This window comes from Astyanax mexicanus, chromosome 2 (genome assembly GCF_023375975.1).
Source record: "Astyanax mexicanus isolate ESR-SI-001 chromosome 2, AstMex3_surface, whole genome shotgun sequence".
Taxonomy (NCBI): Eukaryota; Metazoa; Chordata; class Actinopteri; order Characiformes; family Acestrorhamphidae; genus Astyanax; species Astyanax mexicanus.
The window spans coordinates 11,940,811-11,963,906 of NC_064409.1; the positions used below are offsets into that span (position 1 = coordinate 11,940,811).

General features: G+C 37.6%; 1 protein-coding gene across 3 annotated transcripts in view; it reads left to right on the plus strand.

Moving 5' to 3' along the window:
• The window catches only part of cfap54 (cilia and flagella associated protein 54), a 40,094-nt gene extending 17,151 nt beyond the window's left edge, over window positions 1-22,943 (plus strand). Inside the window, exons 31-70 of one of the 3 annotated variants that reach the window (XM_049473347.1) lie at window positions 700-798; window positions 891-1,017; window positions 1,113-1,209; window positions 1,309-1,388; window positions 1,621-1,827; window positions 2,321-2,436; window positions 2,867-3,054; window positions 3,161-3,370; window positions 3,452-3,630; window positions 4,110-4,245; window positions 4,479-4,593; window positions 4,716-4,871; window positions 5,623-5,823; window positions 5,933-6,020; window positions 6,116-6,286; window positions 6,390-6,456; window positions 9,265-9,450; window positions 10,404-10,490; window positions 10,614-10,733; window positions 11,491-11,544; window positions 11,631-11,781; window positions 12,377-12,543; window positions 12,634-12,785; window positions 13,311-13,446; window positions 13,742-13,904; window positions 14,247-14,407; window positions 14,939-15,085; window positions 15,894-16,020; window positions 16,826-16,990; window positions 17,097-17,205; window positions 17,958-18,075; window positions 18,325-18,402; window positions 18,536-18,662; window positions 18,847-18,999; window positions 19,535-19,704; window positions 19,832-19,975; window positions 20,111-20,217; window positions 21,080-21,248; window positions 21,552-21,635; window positions 22,770-22,943. In XM_049473347.1, the coding sequence (XP_049329304.1) occupies window positions 700-798; window positions 891-1,017; window positions 1,113-1,209; window positions 1,309-1,388; window positions 1,621-1,827; window positions 2,321-2,436; window positions 2,867-3,054; window positions 3,161-3,370; window positions 3,452-3,630; window positions 4,110-4,245; window positions 4,479-4,593; window positions 4,716-4,871; window positions 5,623-5,823; window positions 5,933-6,020; window positions 6,116-6,286; window positions 6,390-6,456; window positions 9,265-9,450; window positions 10,404-10,490; window positions 10,614-10,733; window positions 11,491-11,544; window positions 11,631-11,781; window positions 12,377-12,543; window positions 12,634-12,785; window positions 13,311-13,446; window positions 13,742-13,904; window positions 14,247-14,407; window positions 14,939-15,085; window positions 15,894-16,020; window positions 16,826-16,990; window positions 17,097-17,205; window positions 17,958-18,075; window positions 18,325-18,402; window positions 18,536-18,662; window positions 18,847-18,999; window positions 19,535-19,704; window positions 19,832-19,975; window positions 20,111-20,217; window positions 21,080-21,248; window positions 21,552-21,635; window positions 22,770-22,889 (5,432 nt within the window). In that variant the 3' untranslated portion in view covers window positions 22,890-22,943. Of the gene's footprint in view, window positions 1-699; window positions 799-890; window positions 1,018-1,112; window positions 1,210-1,308; window positions 1,389-1,620; window positions 1,828-2,320; window positions 2,485-2,866; window positions 3,055-3,160; window positions 3,371-3,451; window positions 3,631-4,109; window positions 4,246-4,478; window positions 4,594-4,715; window positions 4,872-5,622; window positions 5,824-5,932; window positions 6,021-6,115; window positions 6,287-6,389; window positions 6,457-9,264; window positions 9,451-10,403; window positions 10,491-10,613; window positions 10,734-11,490; window positions 11,545-11,630; window positions 11,782-12,376; window positions 12,544-12,633; window positions 12,786-13,310; window positions 13,447-13,741; window positions 13,905-14,246; window positions 14,408-14,938; window positions 15,086-15,893; window positions 16,021-16,825; window positions 16,991-17,096; window positions 17,206-17,957; window positions 18,076-18,324; window positions 18,403-18,535; window positions 18,663-18,846; window positions 19,000-19,534; window positions 19,705-19,831; window positions 19,976-20,110; window positions 20,218-21,079; window positions 21,249-21,551; window positions 21,636-22,769 lie in introns of all 3 variants that reach the window. The other 2 variants (XM_049473346.1, XM_007232278.4) reach the window with 2 other exon arrangements.
• The last annotated feature ends 153 nt before the right edge of the window (window positions 22,944-23,096 follow it).

Below are 23,096 nucleotides of genomic sequence, written 5' to 3' on the forward strand. Positions count from 1 at the left end.
GAAGAAATAAAAAAAATAAATGCAATCATTTATGTAACCAATGTTATGGTAGCAGGTCAATCCACATAAACACACACAAAACACACAAATGTTTTGGCAGGAGCTTTAGGTAATTTTCACATTAAAATGTGATCAGTGACATTGAGTGTGTCATGATTGTTGGTGGCAGACAGGTTGGAGTAACTCTGAACCAATAACCAATTGGTTAAAACCATTTATGGTCATCTGAAAAGCATCTAATTGAATAAATGGGCTTTATTTGCACTTATGTATCTGTTGATGAATATACGTCACTCTTGGTTAAAATTTGAAGGTAATCGGGCCTTTTTTTGTAACTGCTCAAAGACTTTTGAACAATCCTCCATTTTTGTAAAGAAATGAGCCACAGTGGATATTTAATTCCAATTTAAGTCCAATTTATAAACCTATTTATTCTTTCAGACATTTAAGGCCTAATCAGATTATGCTGTTAGTTATCTATTTTGCCTTGGTCTACTCTGGATCTTTTCATATGATTGTTTTTATTGCTAGTGTTTTTAACTTTTTTGTTAAGTTTTTGTTATTTTAAATTAGATATGTATTGCTTGATCTTATTGTACAGCACATTTTGGCACTCATTGTCTTTTAAATGTGCTATAGTAGTAAGATGACTTAAATAAATTAAATCAGATGTTTAGTATCATTATCTTTTTTCTCAAGCAACAGATCCCCAATATCCTGAACTCACTGGAAATGAAGATCCTGCAGTTCTTCAAATGGTCATTGGCCAGAGCTCACTGCAAAATGCCTTTAAAGATGGTACGCTGAATAGCTAAGTACATCAGAGACTGAACTATATTAACTCATTCACTTTTATAACTGTATGTAATTTGTGTACATATGTCCAACAGTGATGAAGTTTAAGCGAAGGTCTTTCTTCATGAAGTTTGCTGGGCTCCTGCTGCAAAGGGCCTTCCAGGAAAATCAGCTGGAGCTGTTGCTACAGTGGGGGCAGGAGATCTTCAGCAGGCTGAGCAGGTTTGTTTGTGTGTGTTTGTGTTCACTCTAGTTTGTACATGCACAGTGTGATCATGTGGTTAAGTATGTGTCTTCAATGTGTGCCATATGACCAGGCAAGAGGAAAGGTTGCCAATTTCAAAGAAGAATCAAGAGCAAAAAAGTAGAGAGCTGAAGAAGTTTACATCATCTGTTATAGAGTACAGTAATAAAGTAAGACAATTAAATTCATTTACACATATGCACATTAATGTAGACAAAACCTACTCCTGCATCCTGCCCTAATGCTCCTGTTGTTTATGTTTTTACTAGAAACAGCTCATCAGTGTTCCGAAGGATAAAAAAAAGAAAGAGCAAAAGTTATCAAGTCAAGGAACCCTAACTCCTGAGACGTACGTTTTAAAGTTAACAAATTCAGAAGTGTGCACAATTTTGCCTTCAGCCCAAATGTTCAAGCAAGGAATGTTTATTTTCTGAACTTGCCTCTTTAATTTTCAACAAACCTGTCTTGTATGATCTTCAACATTTGGGAAAAGGGTAAACTTAAGCTTTTACTGTTTTAATGAATGTGTGCATAATGAATGCCTGTATTTGTTGTTTTCTGAATTGTATTTTATTGTGCAGCATGTGGAGTGGAAAACAGGCTAAAGCAATGGAGACCCTACGAAAGCATTTGGCTCCTTTGAGCAGGAAGAAGCTGAGGAGAATGAGGCAGAAGGGCACGAAGGAATGTCTATTGTGCTGCCACATCAACCTGGTTCTGGCCCAGGCCCACCTGGGTCTACTGAGAAAGAATCTTGAGACTCAATCTAGAATGACTCTCCAGAAATGGTACTGTTACACAGCAGTAATACTGTACCATAATGCCGTCACAGACGTCTGAAAAACGGGCCAAAGAGTCTAAAAGTTGCTGTAATTAAGGATTTTAAGAGACATCATGAAATGAAACATCAATTTGAAAAATCTTAGTTTACACAACACTGTCAAAGATAAAGATAAAGATAGTAAATCAAGTAAAATGATGTGTAAATGAAAGTAATCAGACAAATTTATTATTTAAAGTGGTATATTTCATAATTTGTTTTATTATAGAGTCTGTGGCCCGTGACTTCAAATATATTTCTCCTTCTGGCCCCCAACAAAAAAGTTTGGGCACCCCTGCTCTACAGTTTTATCTGAACATTCCTTAACATGTTTTGCTGCAGAATTGATATTTCATACTGTAGAAATCCCATTTTGTTCTCATTAGACCTCATCTGCAATTAAATATCCTGTCAGAATTTTGATTGTAATATTTTTTTATTTGTTTATATAAAAACTACAGTTACAACAAAATGCCTCCACTCCTCTTCTCCTTGGCACATACTGGAACACTGGTGAAGTGGAAGAATGTTCCTCAACACATCAGACCTCCTGAACTGAGCTTCTCCACTCTCAAAGGCATGCCTCCACCTAAACCCATTCACAAAGCCAAACACACCAGCAAAGGTTGGTAAAAACTATACAGTTTAAGTTTTGTAAGTTAAAATGGCTTTAGAACGATTGGTGTCTCTTTTGGAGACCCTGACTCTTCTGTATATGATAAGTAAAGGTTGTAATTAAGGTTCAGGAACATGACTAAGCTCTGCTTATTTAAATTCGGTTAATATTAGCCAAAATATGTTTATAATCTGGTGCAATCTAAGTACAACTATTTTTTTTGACGATTTAAACTTATTAGAAATAAGTTTAGTGTAGTGTAAATTAGTGTAGATGTGAATTCCCTGACCTGTAGAATTGTTAAGTATAAATGTTATCAGTCAATGGGTGGCTTTCACAAATACACAAGCTCATTTGTCACTCCCTCTAAATGTAATGTAAATGTAAACAGCACCACACATCACTGAGGATAAATCTGCGGAGGGTGAAGTGGACAGTGAGCTGGACACATCACGTACACAGCTGACTGATGATTCAGACATCAGCGAACCAGAAGCAACAGTCACCCCGACACAGCACATGGACTTTCAGCCACTGGACATCCTCTGCAAGGCTTCAGTGCATCTCCGGAAAGCCATGGTATACACATACAGTACATGCACAATGATTCAGACTCAAACAAATGATTCATACAAATACTTATTGCAGATTATTAAATAAACATGTTTTGTGGACTCGTGTGCAGGTGCTGGCCCATCGTGAGCGGGCTTGGATGTCTCTGCAGTGGGTGTGTGGGATTATGTGGGATCAGATGAGCACCATAGCATTCGGGGTAGAGTGTGGCAAAACGTCTGATTCCCACAGCAAACTGACTCTGGATCAGTTCTACACAGTGTTTACACCTCTGCTGGTACTGGCTTCAGACCTGCTCATGGACATGATGGAGAGGCTACAGGTAGAACTGGTCAATAAATGGCAAAAAAAACTATTAAGTAATATTTCCTGATAATTCTGAGAGCTGTTCTTCTGTGGATAGAAATGGAAGGTGTACAATGAGGAAGATGAAGACCTGGAGGCTGGGTCACTGGGTGGCGGCATGCTGAGGGATCTTCTCTGGCTTAGGAACGTGGTGTTACACACTCTGGAGCTCCTTTACTACCAGGGCAAATGGGAAACTCTTTCCTATCTTGCTTTCCGATACAACACCTATACATGGTGAGTTAGTAGTGGTTGTAAACACTGGAGTAAAGTGGATGGGTTAAGTACTTGGTTTGGTTAACACTTTAATGTCTGCACCATTGAATTTTAAAAAGTGTATTCTAAAGACCCCACAGTTTTTACAATATACATAATATCCAACATTTTGCGATGACACTTTGTGGTAAAATCAAAACACAAATACAAAAAAAAATCCTGCTGAAAGTTACATAATTCTGTTCTTTAAACCATATACAAATAATTTATCATTTCCTGGAAAACATTCACCTATCATAAACTGTCGATTGGTAGAGAGACATAATCAGGTTGAGTTAACTTCAACATCTTCAGTAGGATAGCAGAATGTTAAATAGTTAAAAAGATGTTTTAATAAGTATACTGTTGATTTAAAAAGCTCTGTTGCTCTGCTTTAAATGTTATATTTCATCTTCTCATTTCTGTATTCTAATCTGCCCTTCTTGTTTGATGTATTGCAGGGGGCACTATACTCACATAATAACCCCGCTATTGGTACATGCCCAGAGGAGACTGCTGGATAGAATCAACTATTTTGAAGGTCCTCCAGCTCCCCAACCTCACTTTATCCACACAGAAACAGCCACTGGAGAGAAGGTGAACACAAAATTGAGAAAACAGCTTAAATAAATATTAGGTTTATTACTATTCCTTAATCTTAATACTTGTTATTTAGTCATTAGTACACATTGCATTATAATTCAAATTATGCAATTATAAAAGTTAAGAACTTAAGTGTGGTTCCATTTTAGAGTTTGTGGGGCTATATTAAGATGATATACATAATGTATACAATTAAGTTGTGCAGTATGATTGCCTTTGGTCCACAGATCACATGTAGAAACTATGCAGGCAAGCAGCTGCTTCTACATTGGTCCTCCAGTGCACAGAACCAGCATAAAGGCACAGCAGGCAATGCAGGGCCAGAGCTTCTACAGCTGGCAGGTATAGAGTTTTTGTATATTCTAATGGCATAGTAGTATCTGCAATATGTAAAAGTCTGCTAGTCAGTTGGTGTTTTTTTGTATGTATACTGTATGTGTACATTTATTTTTCTTTCTGCCCAGAGGTCAACAGAGCCATGTGTGTTGTGTGCGTGCCACTGGACATTGAAGACACACTGCGCTGTTTCAGAGAAACAATGACCAAAAGACGCCACACACTACGTGCCTTTCAGCACAGCCGCACACTGCTTCTGCTTCTGCTGGCTGACACACAGCATTGTGAGTACATCTCACTGTTCTGCATGCTGTCTGCACTGGAAACACATTCTAAAATAAATTGGTTTTGGAATAACAGTGTCAAATGCACAGAATAAAAGAATAGTAAATATAGTAATTGAGATTACGTAAAATATAAGTGGTAAACTGATGTGTTTATATCCCATGGGAATGTATGTTTAACAGATCCTTTAAAGATGTAAAAAGTTTGTTACACAACTTTGTCCTTCATTTTACATGATGAAGTTTCTAAGTGAAATATAATGAACATCATAAGAGCTTCACAGCACAGTGTGTGAATGTGTGTTCGTTCATCTCACCTTTTTTACAGAATGTAGGTGTATTGATTTAAAACTTGATAAAAAAGTAGCTCCTTTTAAAAGTGTACTTTTTACATTTACTGATGTTATTAAATGTTTTAGGTTCTGTTAAAATACAAGTTATGAAATTGTTGTTCTGTCATTTATGTTACATAAGAATTTTAACCTTTAAATATTAACAGTCATGTTCCCACAGTAAGAAAAAAATAAAATAATGAGCTGCTCACTAAATTTATCTGATTAAATTTTGAATTTGGCATCAATATTTAGAAATGGATCTGGGCTTTTACAGGTTAACATTCCATAATTGCTATCTTATCTTATTTTATTCTGCATTTTGCTGTAATTCTATTCTACAAAGGATATCATTTTAATAAATGCATTGTCTTCACTTTGTAAGATCTTAATAATCCTAATGTGTTATGTTTTTATAGCAATGGAGGTGCCATTCTGGAAGGAGTTCCACAGTGAGTTACAAGGAAAAGTGGAGTTTAACCTAGCAGCCACCAATCCACCATCCATCAGTCCTCCAGACCTGACCAATGAAGACTACAGCTCTGTGGGTTCTGTGTACAGCTCCCCGCTGCCTCCTTCCCACATCCAGACGGTCCTCTCTTCCTACAGCAGCACTATCAGTGAGAATATCCCACACGTACATTTAATGCCTTTTTATGTTGAAGATATCTATATCTATAGGTGCAGAACTAATTCACAAACTATTTTGTCTTTTGTTTGCTTATGCAGAATATCTTCAAGCAAATAAATACAATGCACTGCTGGTTCAAGCTCTGCATGATGTTGGAAACCTACATTTTTACAATGGGAATCAAAAGTATGTATTCTTCACAGCTATCATGCACTTGTATATCTCAGTAATTGATTTGTTTTTACCATAATGTCTGGTATGTGTGTGTTTGTCCTCCGTAGGGCTGCTCATTTACACTGGAGCAAGGCTCTAGACTGTGCCCTTCAGTGCACTGGAGTACAGGAATTATGGGATGGAGATTCATGGCCCAGCAGCTCCACTCAAGAGCCTCTGAGAGATGTTGGGATATGGGGCTGTCTGCAGGGAGCATTGCTGTCTGCCAAGATTGCTCAGTATGTTATATTAAATATGCCAACAATATGACAGGTAAATAAGCTTTAATGTCGGTTGCAAGTCAGCAGTGTGATCATGCTGTTGATTTAATTCTGTCTACAGGTACATCCTGACATCTGACATCAGCCAACGTACAAAATGCTGTCTTCTCTCTGCCAAACTTTTCAAGGTATATGGAAAGCAAGCAAGGAATTAAAGCCTTATTAGGATGGGATTAGTTTCTCAGGGGGTCATGGGGTCATTTTGTTTCCTTTTGTGGGGGGGTCCTCTGTTTTGGATTTTATTCCCATCCAGAACAACTACAGTTGTGGTCAAAAGTTTACATACACTTGTAAAAAAACATAATGTTATGGCTGTCTTGAGTTTTCAATAAGTTCTACAACTCTTATTTTTCTGTGATAGAGTGATCGGAACACATACATGTTTGTCACAAAAAACAGTCATAAAATTTGGTTCTTTCATAAATTTATTATGGGTCTGCTGAAAATGTCACCAAATCTGCTGGGTCAAAAATATACATACAGCAACATTAGTATTTGGTTACATGTCCCTTGGCCATTTTCACGGCAACTAGGCGCTTTTGGTAGCCATCCACAAGCTCCTGGCAAGCTTCAGGTCGAATGTTTGACCACTCTTCTTGACAGAATTGGTGCAGTTCAGCTAAATGTGATGGTTTTCTTGCATGAACCCGTTTCTTTAGCACTGTCCACATGTTCTCAATGGGGTTTAAGTCAGGACTTTGGGAAGGCCATTCTAAAACCTTAATTCTAGCCTGGTTTAGCCATTCCTTTACCACTTTTGATGTGTGTTTTGGGTCATTGTCTTGTTGGAACACCCAACTGCGCCCAAGACCCAACCTTCAGGCTGATGGTTTTAAGTTTTCCTGCAGAATTTGGAGGTAATCCTCCTTCTTCATTATCCCATTTACTTTCTGCAAAGAACCAGTTCCACTGGCAGCAAAACATCCCCAGAGCATAATACTACCACCACCATGCTTGACAGTAGGCATGGTGTTCCTGGGATTAAAGGCCTCACCTTTTCTCCTCCAAACATATTGCTGGGTGTTGTGGCCAAACAGCTCAATTTTTGTTTCGTCTGACCAGAGAACTTTCCTCCAGAAGGTTTTATCTTTGTCCATGTGATCAGCAGCAAACTTCAGCCGAGTCTTAAGGTGCCTTTTCTGGAGCAAGGGCTTCTTTCTTGCACGGCAGCCTCTCAGTCCATGGCGATGTAAAACACGCTTGACTGTGGAGACTGACACCTGTGTTCCATCAGCTTCCAAATCCTTGCAGACCTGCTTCTTGGTGATTCTTGGTTGACTCTTGACCATCCTGACCAATCTCCTCTCGGCAGCATGTGATAGCTTGCGTTTTCTTCCTGATCGTGGCAGTGACACAACTGTTCCATGCACTTTATACTTGCGTATAATTGTCTGCACAGTTGCTCTTGGGACCTGTAGCTGCTTTGAAATGGCTCCAAGTGACTTCCCTGACTTGTTCAAGTCAATAATTCGCTTTTTCAGATCCACACTGAGTTCCTTTGACTTTCCCATTGTAGCTTTTGTAGCTGAGTCTAATCACTGGGTCAAATGAGCCCTATTTAAATGGGCTCATGAGAAGTCAACAGCTGTAGTCAATCAGAATCACTTACAAGAAGTGAAGAGGCCATGACATGAAGCTAATTTGATTGACACAACTCGCTACATCACCAAAATTGACAAATTTTGTTGCTGTATGTATATTTTTGACCCAGCAGATTTGGTGACATTTTCAGCAGACCCATAATAAATTTATGAAAGAACCAAATTTTATGACTGTTTTTTGTGACAAACATGTATGTGTTCCGATCACTCTATCACAGAAAAATAAGAGTTGTAGAACGTATTGAAAACTCAAGACAGCCATAACATTATGTTTTTTTACAAGTGTATGTAAACTTTTGACCACAACTGTATGTATGTGTTTGTCTCATATGTCCTCTGAGAAAATTACAGGCAGAATTACCTAATGTTTTTTTTTATGAACTCCATGGTCCTCTGGTAAATTTTAGTTACGTCCGGACGCACATCTCTGAGTTTTGTCACCTTGTTATAAATGAAAAAGCTATTTGTATACTGCTATGCACCTTAATTACAATTTGGGCGTGCCTTTCCACTGAGATCCAGGTAAAAACAACAGCGAGTGGAAATGGAGGAGCTACTGAACCCAATGTCACGTGAGCGAGAAAGCCAAAAAACTCACTTGTCCTCCTGAGTAGAAGTGTGAAATATTTTTCACAGACGTCCCCCTGAGAAACTAATCCCGTCCGGATAGGGCTTAAGGTTTTCTTAGCTAGGAATCATGCAGCAGTTATGTAATGCATATGTAGACTCTAGCTTAGAATCTACTTGTACTATAAATCTAGTATGTACACTGACATTTCAAAAATCTTGCGATTGCAGTATGTAAATTGGTCAAGATGTGAACAGCTTGGGAATACCCACACTTATAATAATAATAGTTATAATAGTAATTTGTGATCAGGTAGCAGTGCAATATGAGTGAGGCCTGATAGGGTGATGGAAGTGGGTGCCAGATGGAGGGAACCTTCCATTTCTGTATTTCTGCGATCATTTAACATTCCTCTATCCACAGTAATGAATGTGCATCCGGATACCTCATAGAAGGCAGTACCACCCACAGTGGACAGCGTAGTGGGTAGTAATGTTCGTGACCGGTTATGTGTGGCTAGAATTGTCCATGCACACAGACTAGCAATTCTGGTATAAATCACATCCACAAGTAAGTTCAGTGTTCTTTAGCTTTAATAGGACATAACAAAAATTATATGACATGATACTAGTCTCCTGCTCTGTGGCATTTCCCATGTCAGTGTAAGTTATATAGTGATAACAGTGAAGATTTGAAATATTAATACTGCTGTTCAATAGCAGTCGATTGTGCTTGTTCTGAAATTAGTGTATTTGTGTGTTGTATAGTGTCTGCTAAAAGCATCCCTCCCTCATCCTGATAATGATCTGGAGTACTCTTCTTACTCCCTGAAGACGGAGCTGATCCCTGGTTTGGATGTATTTTCAGAGCCAGAGTGGGGCATTGCTGCTGGTGCTGTGGCCAGTCTGGATTTCTTGTGCCACTGGCTCTACACTTCAGGACATCATCTCACAGTACTGGAGCCACACACAGACAGACACAAATCACTTTAAAAAAATGCTAATTTAAAGTGTGCAATATTTCATATTTGAAGGTTCAATATTTAATATTTATTTTGGCTAAATTGCTATAGCTTTAAAAGTCAGTGGTCAGTGTACGTACATTCGTTTTTTTCAAATATTTTTTATTGAGAAAATGAGAAAAGAGGAAAAAAACACTAATAAAACAGGAAGGTGGAGTTTTTTTAGTGAACAAAGCCTAAACAATATCCGGTATAGAAGCACAGAAATAATAGATGATAAAATAAATGTACAAAACTAAATAAAAGTTTTTTTTCCTTCTCTTTCCTTCCTCTTCCTTCTCCCTTATTCTTCCATCCTTTCACATCCTCCCCACATTTTTTCTTTTTACCCCCCTTTAAACCCTCTTTTGCGTGTACATTCTTTTTTTTACTTTATTATTAAATTAATTGATTTATTCATTAATTTATTTCAGTTTAAACAGATGGCAGCAGATTCTAAATACTAAATGTTGTAGGCTAAGGAAGAAAATATAAATACAAACAAACAAACTAATTAATTGTGCTCCACTAATAACTTATTATTAGTATTTCCAAAATGATAACTTTACTGGAGAAAGAAGAAGTTGTGAATCATTTCAATCAGTCCTATTAAATTACTATTAAATATAAACACAACAAAAGACTCTGGTAAAGGATAGTGATTACATTAGATTGCTAAATTATTATTATTATTATTATTATTGAGTATTTACATTCATAAAAATAAGCAAAAAAATACATTCATGCATAGTCTTGTTCTAGTTAAATGTTTATTTCATTATTTTCAAAAAATATATATTGTTTTGCGTCTGTAATGTAAACATTAAAATTAGTTGTCTTATAGGAATGAATTCTCTGTGCATTAATCCATTTTAACGTGTATTTTGTTTCTGTGTCTGGTTTCAGGTTCTTCCTCTACTAGCTATTTATCAGTACATAGCCAGCATGGTCTGTCGAGACCCACATCACACTGTAAGCTGCAGAATACTGAAGGTGTGTAAGAAGGTGCCACTGCCGTGCATTCCTTTTTTCATTATAGATTATTTTAAAACTAGCTTGCAGACTTGGCAAACAGGTTTATGAAGAATACAATATAGTCTCTGTTTTTGTGTGCAGGTGAAGGTGTTGACGGAGCTGTGCCTGTTTGCTGAGGCAGTAAGAGAGATACACATTCTCACTTTGGGTGAGGAAGTCCCTGTGGCTTACAACAGCTACAGTGGAGGAGGAGAGACTGAGGTATAGCATCACTGAATAAGACATATTTTCTTTTTAAGCTCTATGATTATGATTATAAAGGTGCTAAAAGTAACACTTTTTCAGTATGTTTTTTACATATACGTTAAGTAATGTTGGCCTGGGGATGGGGGAGATGCACTCTGGCTGGTAGGTCCAGAAACATGCATGCAAATCAGCATGTCCCAGGTAACACAAACTGAGATCAAATGCGGTGTAGGACAGAAATTATTTAAACAACATGTGAATATAGCCTACTTTGGCTTGTCCAATCCCATTTCACCCTTTGCCCCAACCAGATGGCCTTACCCCTCTGTTTTACATTTTCACAGCAAGAATTAAGATATCCCAATTTTGTTGGGTTAAAGGAGTTGAGTAAATCCTATATGGTGCTCCAAATGGCAATTTTCTAGAAGCACACTCCAACAGGGTCACTTACAGAGCACTGCTAGTCATCTGGTAATACGACTAATTTAGTTATTTAATTTAATGATAAAATAGGGTTTTAAAGGGTTATTCATTTATTAGGGAGATACATTTACCACTGAAAAACAAAGGTTAGGGGTACAAATAGGAAATGACATTAGGCCGTTGCTTCTCCTCAGTCTGTCCTAGTTTGTTCTTTCTCTCGTTATTCAGTGCTTTGCTTTGTTGGGGAAAAAGCTCTTTCTGTTGCCCACTACTTTAATGCCACAACATAAATTTCTCATAACAGCATAAATAATATATCCTCTAATTAAAACATATACTATATTTGCAGGCAGAGAAGAGCTTTAGAAATTCAAGGCCTCTCCTTGATCCTTCAAATCTTCAGGTGAGAATATTTTTCGCTGTTTATGATAAGTACACGAATAGAAACCATTTTCTACATATGAAACATGGTTCTTTTCTTCTCCTTAGGTTCTGAAAGAGGTAGTAAACAAGAGGCCCAGTGAAGATGTCATGGCACTGTATGGTTCCAAATTGACCCACCGACTCTTTCTGGCTAGAATTCAACTCATCACAGCGCTGTGCAGCACAATTCATGATCTGCCTGAGCCAGTTTCTCCAGGTACTGAACTGAACTGTACTCTTGTAAAGAAAACATTTACATTTTATACTGATATGCCACATGTCATTGGATAGAAACGTGTAATTTCATATCCCATAAAAGATAATGAATGCTGCACTGATCTTTGGGATATGTGTGTGGGAGCCCCTGCATTGAAGGTGGATGGGTTTTCAGCCTTTCAGTCAAATAGAACAGACATTTTTTAGGCAGATGCCATGATTAAATTTATTACCAACTATTGCACTGTCCTCTATTGTTGGTAATGCCTTCTTTGTAATTCCAGCACGCTGATTGTGGAAAGTTATATGTCTGCACAGGTTCTGAATCTGGCAACAGTATAGGCAAACTGACAAATGCTTAACCTCACTCACAAGATAACACTTCACAACTTATACAGCTGTGGGCTTTCCCAAGCTGTCCAGTGAAAACGAGGTAATACATCATAATCACATTACACACAGTGTAAGTGAAGTTCAGAATTGAGTAGCTCTGAAGGAATAAAAAACATGGTCAATTCCAAAAGCCTGTTTTCAGACAGGCTACATACTGGTACAGACAGTCAATGTATATGTACTGTATGTGTGCAATCATGCAGAAATGATGTTGGAGTCTCAGCTGCAAAGCAGTGTGTCGAGTGATCCCGGCACACCAAACCACAGCAGTGAAGAATTTCCCTGCAACAGCCCGGACACAAAGAACAGCGTCCCTAAAGGCCTGCAGCTAGACTCACAGAAGGACAAGCTTACTCTGGGCCAAGTCAAGGTAACCACTATTACTATGTTACTAATTCACTGTTAGATATCACTGGAATAATTTAAAACTCAATCTTGCCTTCCTTGTGATTCACTGCAGGCTTGGCTGCTGAGGGAAGCCTCAAACCAGTTGAGATCTCAGCTTTTTGCCCTTCAGAACATTCATACAGACCCTGAAGAGCTGGAGCTAGATGTGGAGACCAGACTGCTGCTGTCTGGCCTCAGCCTGCAGCAGGGCAAAACTGCCTACAGGTAAAATCAGGCACAGTGTGCTTGTGTGTGTGCCATAAGTGAAAAACAGAACCTAGATTATATGACCAAATGTGAACCTCCATTTTAAAGAAAGTATTCATCTTTAAAGTGCACCCGTTGCTGTATATGTACAGTGTGTCTAGTCCATTGTAAACATGTATTGCCAGTAGAATAGGACTCAATACATATGAATCTGTTGGAATTATGGACATAAAGCTCCCTATGATTGAGCTGGGGAGCAGTGGAACATTGTTCTCTGGAATGAGTTTTTTTTTATGAATGCAGTCAGATACTAACAACAGAACATCGAAATCTAATATAAAGCCTTTATGAGGACACTAAAAACAGTTACGCCATCCAAAACAGAATATATATATTTTTAATTCCCTTGATTTATTAGAAGAAACAGTAGGAGAGCCAATGTCCCAGTACTTTTGTACATATAGTGTTCCTAATGAAGACCAGCAAAATTATCGTGACTGTAAGAAGCTGTATGTAAAAATAGTATATTTCTCTTTGCTGCAGTGCTGACTTGGCTGTGTCTGCTCTGAGGCTGCTGCAGGATTCTCCTTTGTTTCAAAGTAAAAATGTGCCTCAGCTGCCACCTAGTGCTCCAGTGTCTGCATTTCGACAGTCCAGTGCTAAAACCAAACTCCAGCAGGTACTTTACTATTCTTACACTAGAAACATCTTGCACCAAATAATGTTTTATGTATACTCTGCCCATACAAATTTAACAGTTTCTGATGTATTTACAAGAAATGTTGCCCTTTTTTAGATACACAAAATGACATTTTTTATTTTTAGCAGATTTTTACTGCTGGGCATTGTGCGCATTGTTCAGAGCCCCATGTTTATGTTATTTTGTATAATAATGAAGTGTTGCTATTGTAAACAGTTCATGGAAGGGTTCAGTTGAACCTGCTTTGAGTATGTATTGGTGATCATGTGTTCAGACAGGTCTGCAAGGGTCAGACCCTGCTCCTGACACGGATCTGAGGGACGTGCAAGTTGGAGTCAAGGCCGTTGAGTGCATGGGTTGTTCCTTCTGGCTGCGCTGCAGACTGTCTGTGGTCCAGAGCTTTACAGCTCATCTCCCTGGGACCGCTGTCTGTCCAGGTTAACAAAGATCTCTAAAATATAAGCCAGCACACTACTGCATTATTATTATTATTATTATTATTATTATTATTATTATTATTTCTATTAAAATAGATGTCTTGATTTGAGTAATGTTAGATTATATACAGTAATACATTAGGAAGTTTTTTTTATATCTGTGTTTATTTATGAAATACCCACATTTCCTGTTTATATACTCAGACTCATAATAATGGTTGTCAGATGAATTTCCTTGACCTAACTTGAGACAAAACACAGCACTCTTACTGTCCCTGATCATCATAATATACCTATAAACTCTATGTACTATGTGTACCTTTTGTGTATATGTACCTGCAGGTGTGGACAGCAGTGTGGAAGCAGCCAGGCTGTTGAAAGAGGGCCTTGCTGAGGCTGAAGCTTGGGGAGACCCGGACACACAGGCCCTACTGCTTCTGCAGGAGGCTACACTAAACACTCATTGTGGGAAATCTCCCGTGGAGAGCGCCTCCATTCTGCAGGCAAACATTCACGATCCTGTTCCGACTTTAACTTTGACCTGTGTTTAACTATATTTAACAGTAGTCCAAAGTAGATATGAATATTAATAAATCTCCATAAACATTATTTTTAGCCTAATTAATATAAATATAATCAGTATTTTGTGTAAAATGTATATTTATATACATTTAATGATCAAAAAGTTACCCAATAAAGGCTTTGTTCTCACTACTGGTTCAAATTGAACAGAACGGTATGTGTGTAATGTAAACATACACAATCAACATGTATATTTTAAACACCATAAGAAGATAAGAAGTTGGAGGGCCCACACTTTTATTCCAAACTATTGGATCTTCCGGTTTTACATGAGTAAATCATAATAGCCTATTTTATACTGAAGCATTACATTTAAATAATTAAAGATGATTCCGTTTTAACTGATTACATTAAAACATTACAGTATATACTCTCTCCCATTAAATTAAGTGTACTGTACCCATTAATTAAGGTTAAGTGTAACATATGTGTGCATTTGTGTGTGCTTTCAGGAGGCAGTAAGTTTGCTCTCTGGTCGTAATGCTCTCTCTCTGCCGTCTGGTCTGGCCCTTGCTAAGGCTACGTTGCTGCTGAGTGAACTTAGACGCACAGGCAGCCAATCCCTCTACCTGCTTACTCAGAAACTACTGCAGCAGCAGGTCAGTACTCACTGCTCACTCTGACACGTTTACACCAACAAAGTGTGGATCTATTGTTCGGAATCAGAGATGTATAAAGTACTAGAGACAAAGATGTTAGTACAAGTACAAGTGCTGCATAAAAAAGTGACTTGAATAGAATTTGAGGTGTTCTTTAAGCATTACATTACATTACATTTCATTACATTTAGCGGATGCTTTTATCCAAACGACTTACAAATAATGATGTACATTTAGCAATGCAGGACATAGAAGTTCAAGGCAAAAACATTTTTTGACAGGGCCTAAAAAAGCCAAGGAGAATAGTGGGATAGAATAGGAAAGGGGTGGAGGAAGGGGAGCAGAAAATTAGGTTAGATGTAGTTAGTTTGTTAGAGGTGTTAGGATAATTGGTGGTTTTTGAGGAGCTTAGTCTTCAGGAGTTTATTAAAGATGAGTGAGAGATTCTCCTGATCTAATAGTGGAAGGAAGTTTGTTCCACCATTGGGAAACTCTGTATGAAAACAGTCTGGATTGTTGTTTGTGAATGTTTGGCAAAGCTAGGCGATGTTTACTGGAGGAGCGCAGCGGCCGGGACATAAGCATTTAAGCAACACATTTAAGTGGAAGTACAAGAGTATTTTTTGTGTTTAGATATTGCAAGTAAAAAAAAAAAAAGTAGAGGACAGATACAGCATTGTAGTACAGCAGTGAGGTAATTATTCATATTTCTGTTAAGAATTGTGTTCAAATACTAAATGGTGTTGCAACTGGCTACATCAAGTACATGTGATTACAGACATTCCTGTTTTTTTCTTTATTTTTAAAGCTGTGTACTCTTGGGGAGAGTATAGTGCTGAAAGCAGGTGGAGGGCTAGAACTGCCCTCCACTCAAAGCTTGAGGAATATCTACCACCCACAGCTCCCTCTGCTGGCCAGGGCAACCATGCACTTGGGTAAGCAGGATACAAAAAAATATATATTTTAATTCAGGGTCCATACGGTCATAAAAAAAAACAGGAATAGTCATGAAATCTGAAAATAGCTTGGATCCAGGCTTGGATAAGTTTTGGAAAAAGAAAAATACCCAGAAAGCTTTGGAAAAGTCATGGAAATTAGCTCTACAAACCTATGTGTTAGTTTATCGATGGAGAAAATATAATTTGAGCTAAGGAATACGTCAGCTCAAGAAAAATGTAGTACTTTAGCCCTACACAATGGAGCTTTCAGGATCTGACACACATTTTATTATTATTATTAAAGATTGTGTGTTTTTATTTTTTTATCAGATTTATTTTAGACCTACTATAATCAGTTTTAATTTTAGTTTTAGATGATCTTTGGTTTTATTATCCATGTCTGCACTAATGTTTTAAAAATCGTATGGTCATGAAAATTTGACTTGAAGGCATAATAAATCATGGAAAAAATCATGGAAATTTAATAGTTAAAATGTGTATAAACCCTGTTAATTAATAGAATTTGCTATACATTATAATACAAAGAACATCATGTCAATGTCCAAAAAAAGAACAAGTATCTCCATTTGTTTTAAGTTTTTAGTTAACAACATACTTTAAACAAATTTCTTGATAAATAGACCAATAGAAATGCTCCTAAATGTCTTATAAGTAGGGATACTTGCTTTTTATTGGACAGTGATTTTATAACAGCATATGTAAATTATTTAATTGTTAAAGTAAATTAAAGAGAACAATTTGTTCTTACATCACTTGTTCTTAATGTGCTCCTGTACTCCAGGTCACTCTTTGGCGCTGCAGGCCATGAATACCGCCGTAGAGGATGGAGAGGACCCTTCAAAGCCCTGGACCACTGCTCAGGAGGTGCTGCAGTCTGCATTCATCATCTCCCAGACCTCTGCCTGCAGAGACCAGCAACTGGAGGCTGAGATCTTGTACTGCAGAGGTGCGCAGTGCTGGAACACAGCCTATGTATGGACTAAGATTTAGTTCTTCTCTTTGCTCTGTAGCTGGTTAACATTTATACTGGGTTCTCATTTGTGTTCCTGCAGGAATGGTGGAAAGAATCCTGATGTCACTGGATGCATTCCAGCACCAGGCAGCAGTAGAGACCTTTCTGCAGAGCATCACACTCACTCATTCACACAGCCACAATCTGCAGTGAGTAATGAGCAGAGTGTGAGCACAGGTGGAATTCAGGAGGACATTGCTGGGCACTGGATTCCTTAGTGGGCATAGATTGAAGAAGATTATAGTGTTAAAATGAACATGACAGAAATAAAGTGTTTTTTTTTAACTGAAGCGAGTAAAATGAGGCTGTTAACAAAAAAAAATAGTGTGGTGTGATTGCCTGTGTAAAACACTAGCAACTGAGAAGGTATATTATTGCAGTGAATTATAAAGAAAAACACTGCAATTCTAGATAAGCTGTACTCTGTTTATACCATGGTAGTACTTACACTATGTGGCAGTTTCTCCAGATATGGATGGATTAAGCCTAGGACTTGGCATTGGTTGAACAGAATTGTCCATTTGTGTTTTAGCAAATGTGAGCCTGTTGAAATAAACAAATGAGCCTAGATGTACTTGAGAATAAATCAGTGGTTTTATTTTATGTATTTTTTATTTTGTTGTTTATTTGTTAGTTTGTTTATAGTCCGATTCCTATGTCTGAATATGTTTCATGATTAAACCTTTTTTCTTGTTAAAAGTATGTGATTGCAATATCATGCCATTATAAAATACTTTATTGCATTTATTTCTGGAACAATATATCATCCAAAAACAACTTCAATGCACATTACAATAGCTGAATTCACTTATAAAAAGAGGTGTCTAGTTACTTTTGCACGCATTGTTTATTTGTAGCATATCCTGGTGTAACCTAATAAATGTATGTTTGTGTTTTTCAGGTTAATTCACAGATGCTATATAGAGATGGCTCTAATATACCTGCAGCACTGTCAGAACAATACAACTGCTTTTCCCAAGCCTGCATCATCTCCAGCACTGGCCGATTCACACACTGAGGTACTGATGAGACATCAGGACATAACTTATATTTATATTAATTGTATTCTAATCATTTCAGTTCAACTACTGCCATTATACTGATCCTGGGTTGCACAGTAAAACAAAAACCTGTTAGTCAGTAATAGATAGACAGTAGTGCAAAGATAGACAAAAAAGACCATAAGTACGATAAACACATACAATAAATACACCAATAAATATGTCATTGTTTATATAACTCTACATGTAACTGTTTTATTTTCTCAGCCTCAAGCTTCTGAAAACGTAACTGTAGATCAGAGTCAGATACTTCTCTTTTGGGTTTGTCTAAGAGCTGCTATAATGGTGAGACACACACCCAAACACCCACACACACAAACATGATACCAGTAACAGACTCGTAATAGTAATAAAGGTAGTAATGTGTGTGATATAACTTTTTCATGATTTTGATTTGATATGATATTGTATTTTACAGACAATGGAGGGGATTACCAGCAGCAGCCAACTGTGTAGCTTTGCTAATTTAATGGACGGTCATCTTCCTCTGACATCATTTAAAGCTCTCCCTGACTTTGCTGCCAATGATTTACTCCATCCTTGTGGTAAATTTACAAAACTTAATGTTTCTGTGTTTTTTACAGTTCTATGCGGTTTAAGAAATAATATCCTGACTCTGACTGTAGGAAAAACAGGTTTAACCTGCAATGTTAGACCAAATAAATATGTGATCACGTGTCCTGACACTGTATAAACAAACCTGTGTGTATATGTGCTCCTGAATGTAAGGGGGTATGGAGGATCCTGTCCAATTATGTCGCAGTCCGACTCCAGATGAGGATAATGATCAGAGCAGCAGATATTATGACCAGCTCACCTGGGTGCACCTGTGCCGTTACCACACACATCTGCTCAACCTGAGGCACATAGCCACACGACCAGGTACTTCACACAGCAACTCTCAGCCCCTTGGGCCTGCAGTGATCCTCATGGACAGATGGACAGATACTTTATTCATTCCAAAGAACATTTAGGCACCCAGTAGGAACAACACAATAAGATATGTACACTCTGAAGAATATATACAGCTGTGGAATAAATTAAGAGAACATTTAATCAGTTTCTCTGATTTTGCTGTTTATAGATATATGTTTTAGTAAAATAAACATTGAGAACATTTCTCACAAATTCACAAAAACTCTGTTTTTTAATTACAGTTTTCATGCATCATGGCATGTTCTCCTCCACCAGTCTTAAACACTGCTTTTGGATAACTTTATGCCACTCCTGGTGCAAAAATTCAAGCAATTCAGCTTGGTTTGATGGTTTGTGATCATCCATCTTCCTCTTGAGGCACAAAAATCACAAATACTCACCAAATGCTGCTTTAATGGCTTGTACTTTATATTAAAATCTAATAATTCACTGTGCAAATAAGCTGTGATGGTTATGTGTTCTGTTTGTGTGTTTTGTCCAGTGGTAGAGCAGTGTGTGGATGGGTTCATGTCTGCAGCTGGAGGCTCTCATCTGTTTCTAAAACTGGCACAGCTACACACTTTCTTCGGCTGTCACCTAGAAGCCTACAAAGAGCAGTATGTTGTACCTGACCCTCCAGCTGCCCTTATCCGGATGCCTCAGACTACACAGGTACTTAATCTGTCCTTATGAGTGATGGACTGATCTTCCTGCTGCCACCAGGGTTATTCTTTAGTATCGTTTAACTAAAAAAAACTGAATGATATACTTTTTTGCATTTTTTTGTATTTGTGTGCAGTTGGTCGATGCTGATGAGTTGTCCGAGTGTCGGCCCAAACAGCTTGTGTCAGACCTGTACCCGTGGACCACAGTGGACACACAGCAGCTGTGTATTCAGTGGTATCGACCTGCGCTGGAACTTAATAGACTGACACCCAACATGGTATTAAGCATTTTTCTTATTTTATAAACACAAAGACAAACTTCTACACAATCCACACAGTGCAGCCCTGAGTACTGCAAACTGAGAGAATTCTTTAAGAGTGGATAGAAGATATCTTGTTCTCTTTGTTAATAGATTATGCTCATCTTTGGACTGAATAAAGTTCCGCTGTCTGCTGTGCAACCCAACTCGGTGGCTGTTGCTGAGTTAAAGGCTGGACAACGCCTAATTTCTGAACAGAGGTAAGCATAAGCTCATAAAGTAGGCTGTTGGAGCAACATTAGAGAAGAGTAGCAATGTATGTACTATGTATTAAAATGCATTATAACACCCTCTGAGTTATGTTTAATGCTCCACTAACTTCTAAAAGGGAGTGAGTGTTTCTATCTGTGCTACTCTAGGCTTGGCATGTTGCTAACTGGATAGTGTATCCCTGCATGATCTTATCATATTCAGTCATATTCAGTTAAAACTACTGTATTAGTCCACAATTATTTACTTATAGTAATGGTTCATTCAGAAATAGAGGGCTCCCTGCTCTCATGCATTGGCTGTGAGACTCACTCACTCAGCTCTCAGGGCTTTCCATTTCCCACGCCTACCTAAACAACCTGCAGCTGAATTTGAATACTGGTAACATTTCCTAGTCTGGACCTGCCAGTGCGTCTAAACCTAACCCTAAGTCAGCAAACTGCTTGACAGATTGATACTATCATTACACAACTGCTCAACCCATTTGGGCCTGCACCAGTCAGAATCTCACACTCTGACATGAACAGACTATAATTTTTAAAGTAGGTTTATTTTAACAGAGAGAGACAAAACAAAAAAAAACATATACAAGTAAATAAAAGGTTCTAAATTAATTCGGATTTAATTTGGAAAAATATTTCCCCCACTGTTTATACATACTAACTGAAGCTAACTTCTAAAATGTTATTTATTTATTTATTTTAAGTTTTCACAAAATTCCTTTTAAAAATAAAAATAAATGTTTATGTTTAGATGTTAAATCTCCAAGTTAATTAGTAGAACTTATAAATAATCACATATTTTTTCATTTTTTTTACTCTCTCTCTCTCTTTCTCTCTCTCTACCTGGCAGGTTGAAAACTCTTCATGATCAGCTGATTTCAGTCTGTATAGAGGTCAAAGAAGATTCGGCCTTATCTGCCTCACCTGCGTCCAGCACCACCTCCTCCATCAGCTCCCCAAAAAAGATTCGAAGCAGCAGCAAAAGCCTGGATAAATTTGAAACACTCCCACAGAGACAGGTCTGTGCTGTACGTCCAATCTCATTTAACCCAGAGTCACTCATTTAACACTCTGATTTAACTAGATCAGACACAATCAAGACCCAGTTTTCCACTTTCTGGTTCAGTTTTAAAAATGTCCTGATTTAGCCAGCTAATTTGAATCATCAGATTTGTTACTAAGCTCTTTCTGAGCCAAATTAGGCATTACTGCTGGATAAATAAAGTGAGGTCTGAGCAGTGCCATTGTGCTCACCTAAAGAAAAGCAACATTGGTCACTTGTTTGTTTGCAGTGAATATCATGTCCATGTGTTTACTATTAGATGCTGCTGGAGAAGACCAAGCATACTTGTACTGAGATAAGGAATCTGCTGAAGCCGGAGTTAAAATCACATCCTGTCACAGAGGTAAGCAGCAGCAGCATCTTTCACATACCATTACATACTCATCATCAACACAATACTGTTTTCATTCAGCTATGTGCATGCAGAGGGCTATATGGTTGTCTCTAGTTGAGCTGTACTATATATTGTCTGTTAAGCATCAGCAGGACATTGGATATTTTTATAGTGATATCGCAGAAGGCCTTTTGGATTACTGTATGCCATTATGCTATTAGCATGTTGAAAAAAAAAAAACAGTGCCAGATGAGTGCATCTGTGGGCATTTTAGACTTATGCTAAAATACATTAACATAAGCTTAATCATTTTTGCTGCCTGCCAATATTTTGTTCATTTAGCAAGGAGAATAAACTGGTATGTATTGTTATGTTTCTGTATTATTATTATTATTATTATTATTATTATTATTATTATACCAATGGCTTAAAATCATAATTTATTGCACCTAATTCTTGGACCATATACAGCTCTGGAAAAAATAAGAGACCATTTCAGTTTCTGAATCAGTTTCTCTGAATTTGCTATTTATAGGTTTATGTTTGAGTAAAATGAACATTGTTTTTTATTCTATAAACTACGGACAACATTTCTCCCTAATTCCAAATAAAAAGTCATTTAGAGCATTTATTTGTAAATTAGAAAATGAGAAATGGCTGAAATAACAAAAAAGATGCAGAGCTTTCAGACCTCAAATAATGCAAAGAAATCAACTTCATATTCATAGAGTTAAAAAAATCCATATATCTTACACACTGCTATTGGATAACTTTATGCCACTCCTGGTGCAACAATTCAAGCAGTTCAGCTTTGTTTGATGGTTTTCAATTGGGTAAAATCAAAGAGTTTTAAGTGGTCTCTTATCTTTTCGTGTATCGTCCAAAAAACATTTTCCTGTTTTGTAACAGGCATAGCTTTAGTAAATTAGAATATCCATATTTACCATAATGTATTAAAAAGCATATTCCACTCGCAATATGTGATTGTTTAATCTTAACCTGATCAGCTAATAAAGGGCAGAGTTAAACAGTAGTGTATTAGTGCAGATATTCACTGAATTGTGCAGGGCAGGGGGTCCTTCAAAACTATGGTTGGGATCCACTAGACTAATGAGTGTGTGCTTGTGTGTCTCTCTGCTGCAGGTACCCTTTGAGCCCAGTGTTCAGACACTCTGTGACTTGGAGCGCTGCTTCAACCCTACAACAGGAGCCATTCTGAAGGACAAAGTCCTGATTGACTGGCTCTTCTCTCTTCTCCTTTAATACATCTACTTTAACACAGCAAAAATTCCAAATAAAACATCAGAAAAGATCTGATCATCTGGGCATATTCACTTAAGTTTGAGCTCAAGATCATCCTGTTTGAACATAATGGAATTTGGCCTCCACAATAAACCCATTCATGACAGTGAGCACAACCTACAAACCATTAGGGGGTTAAGGTGCCTTAAATTCCCTAATTCTCCCATA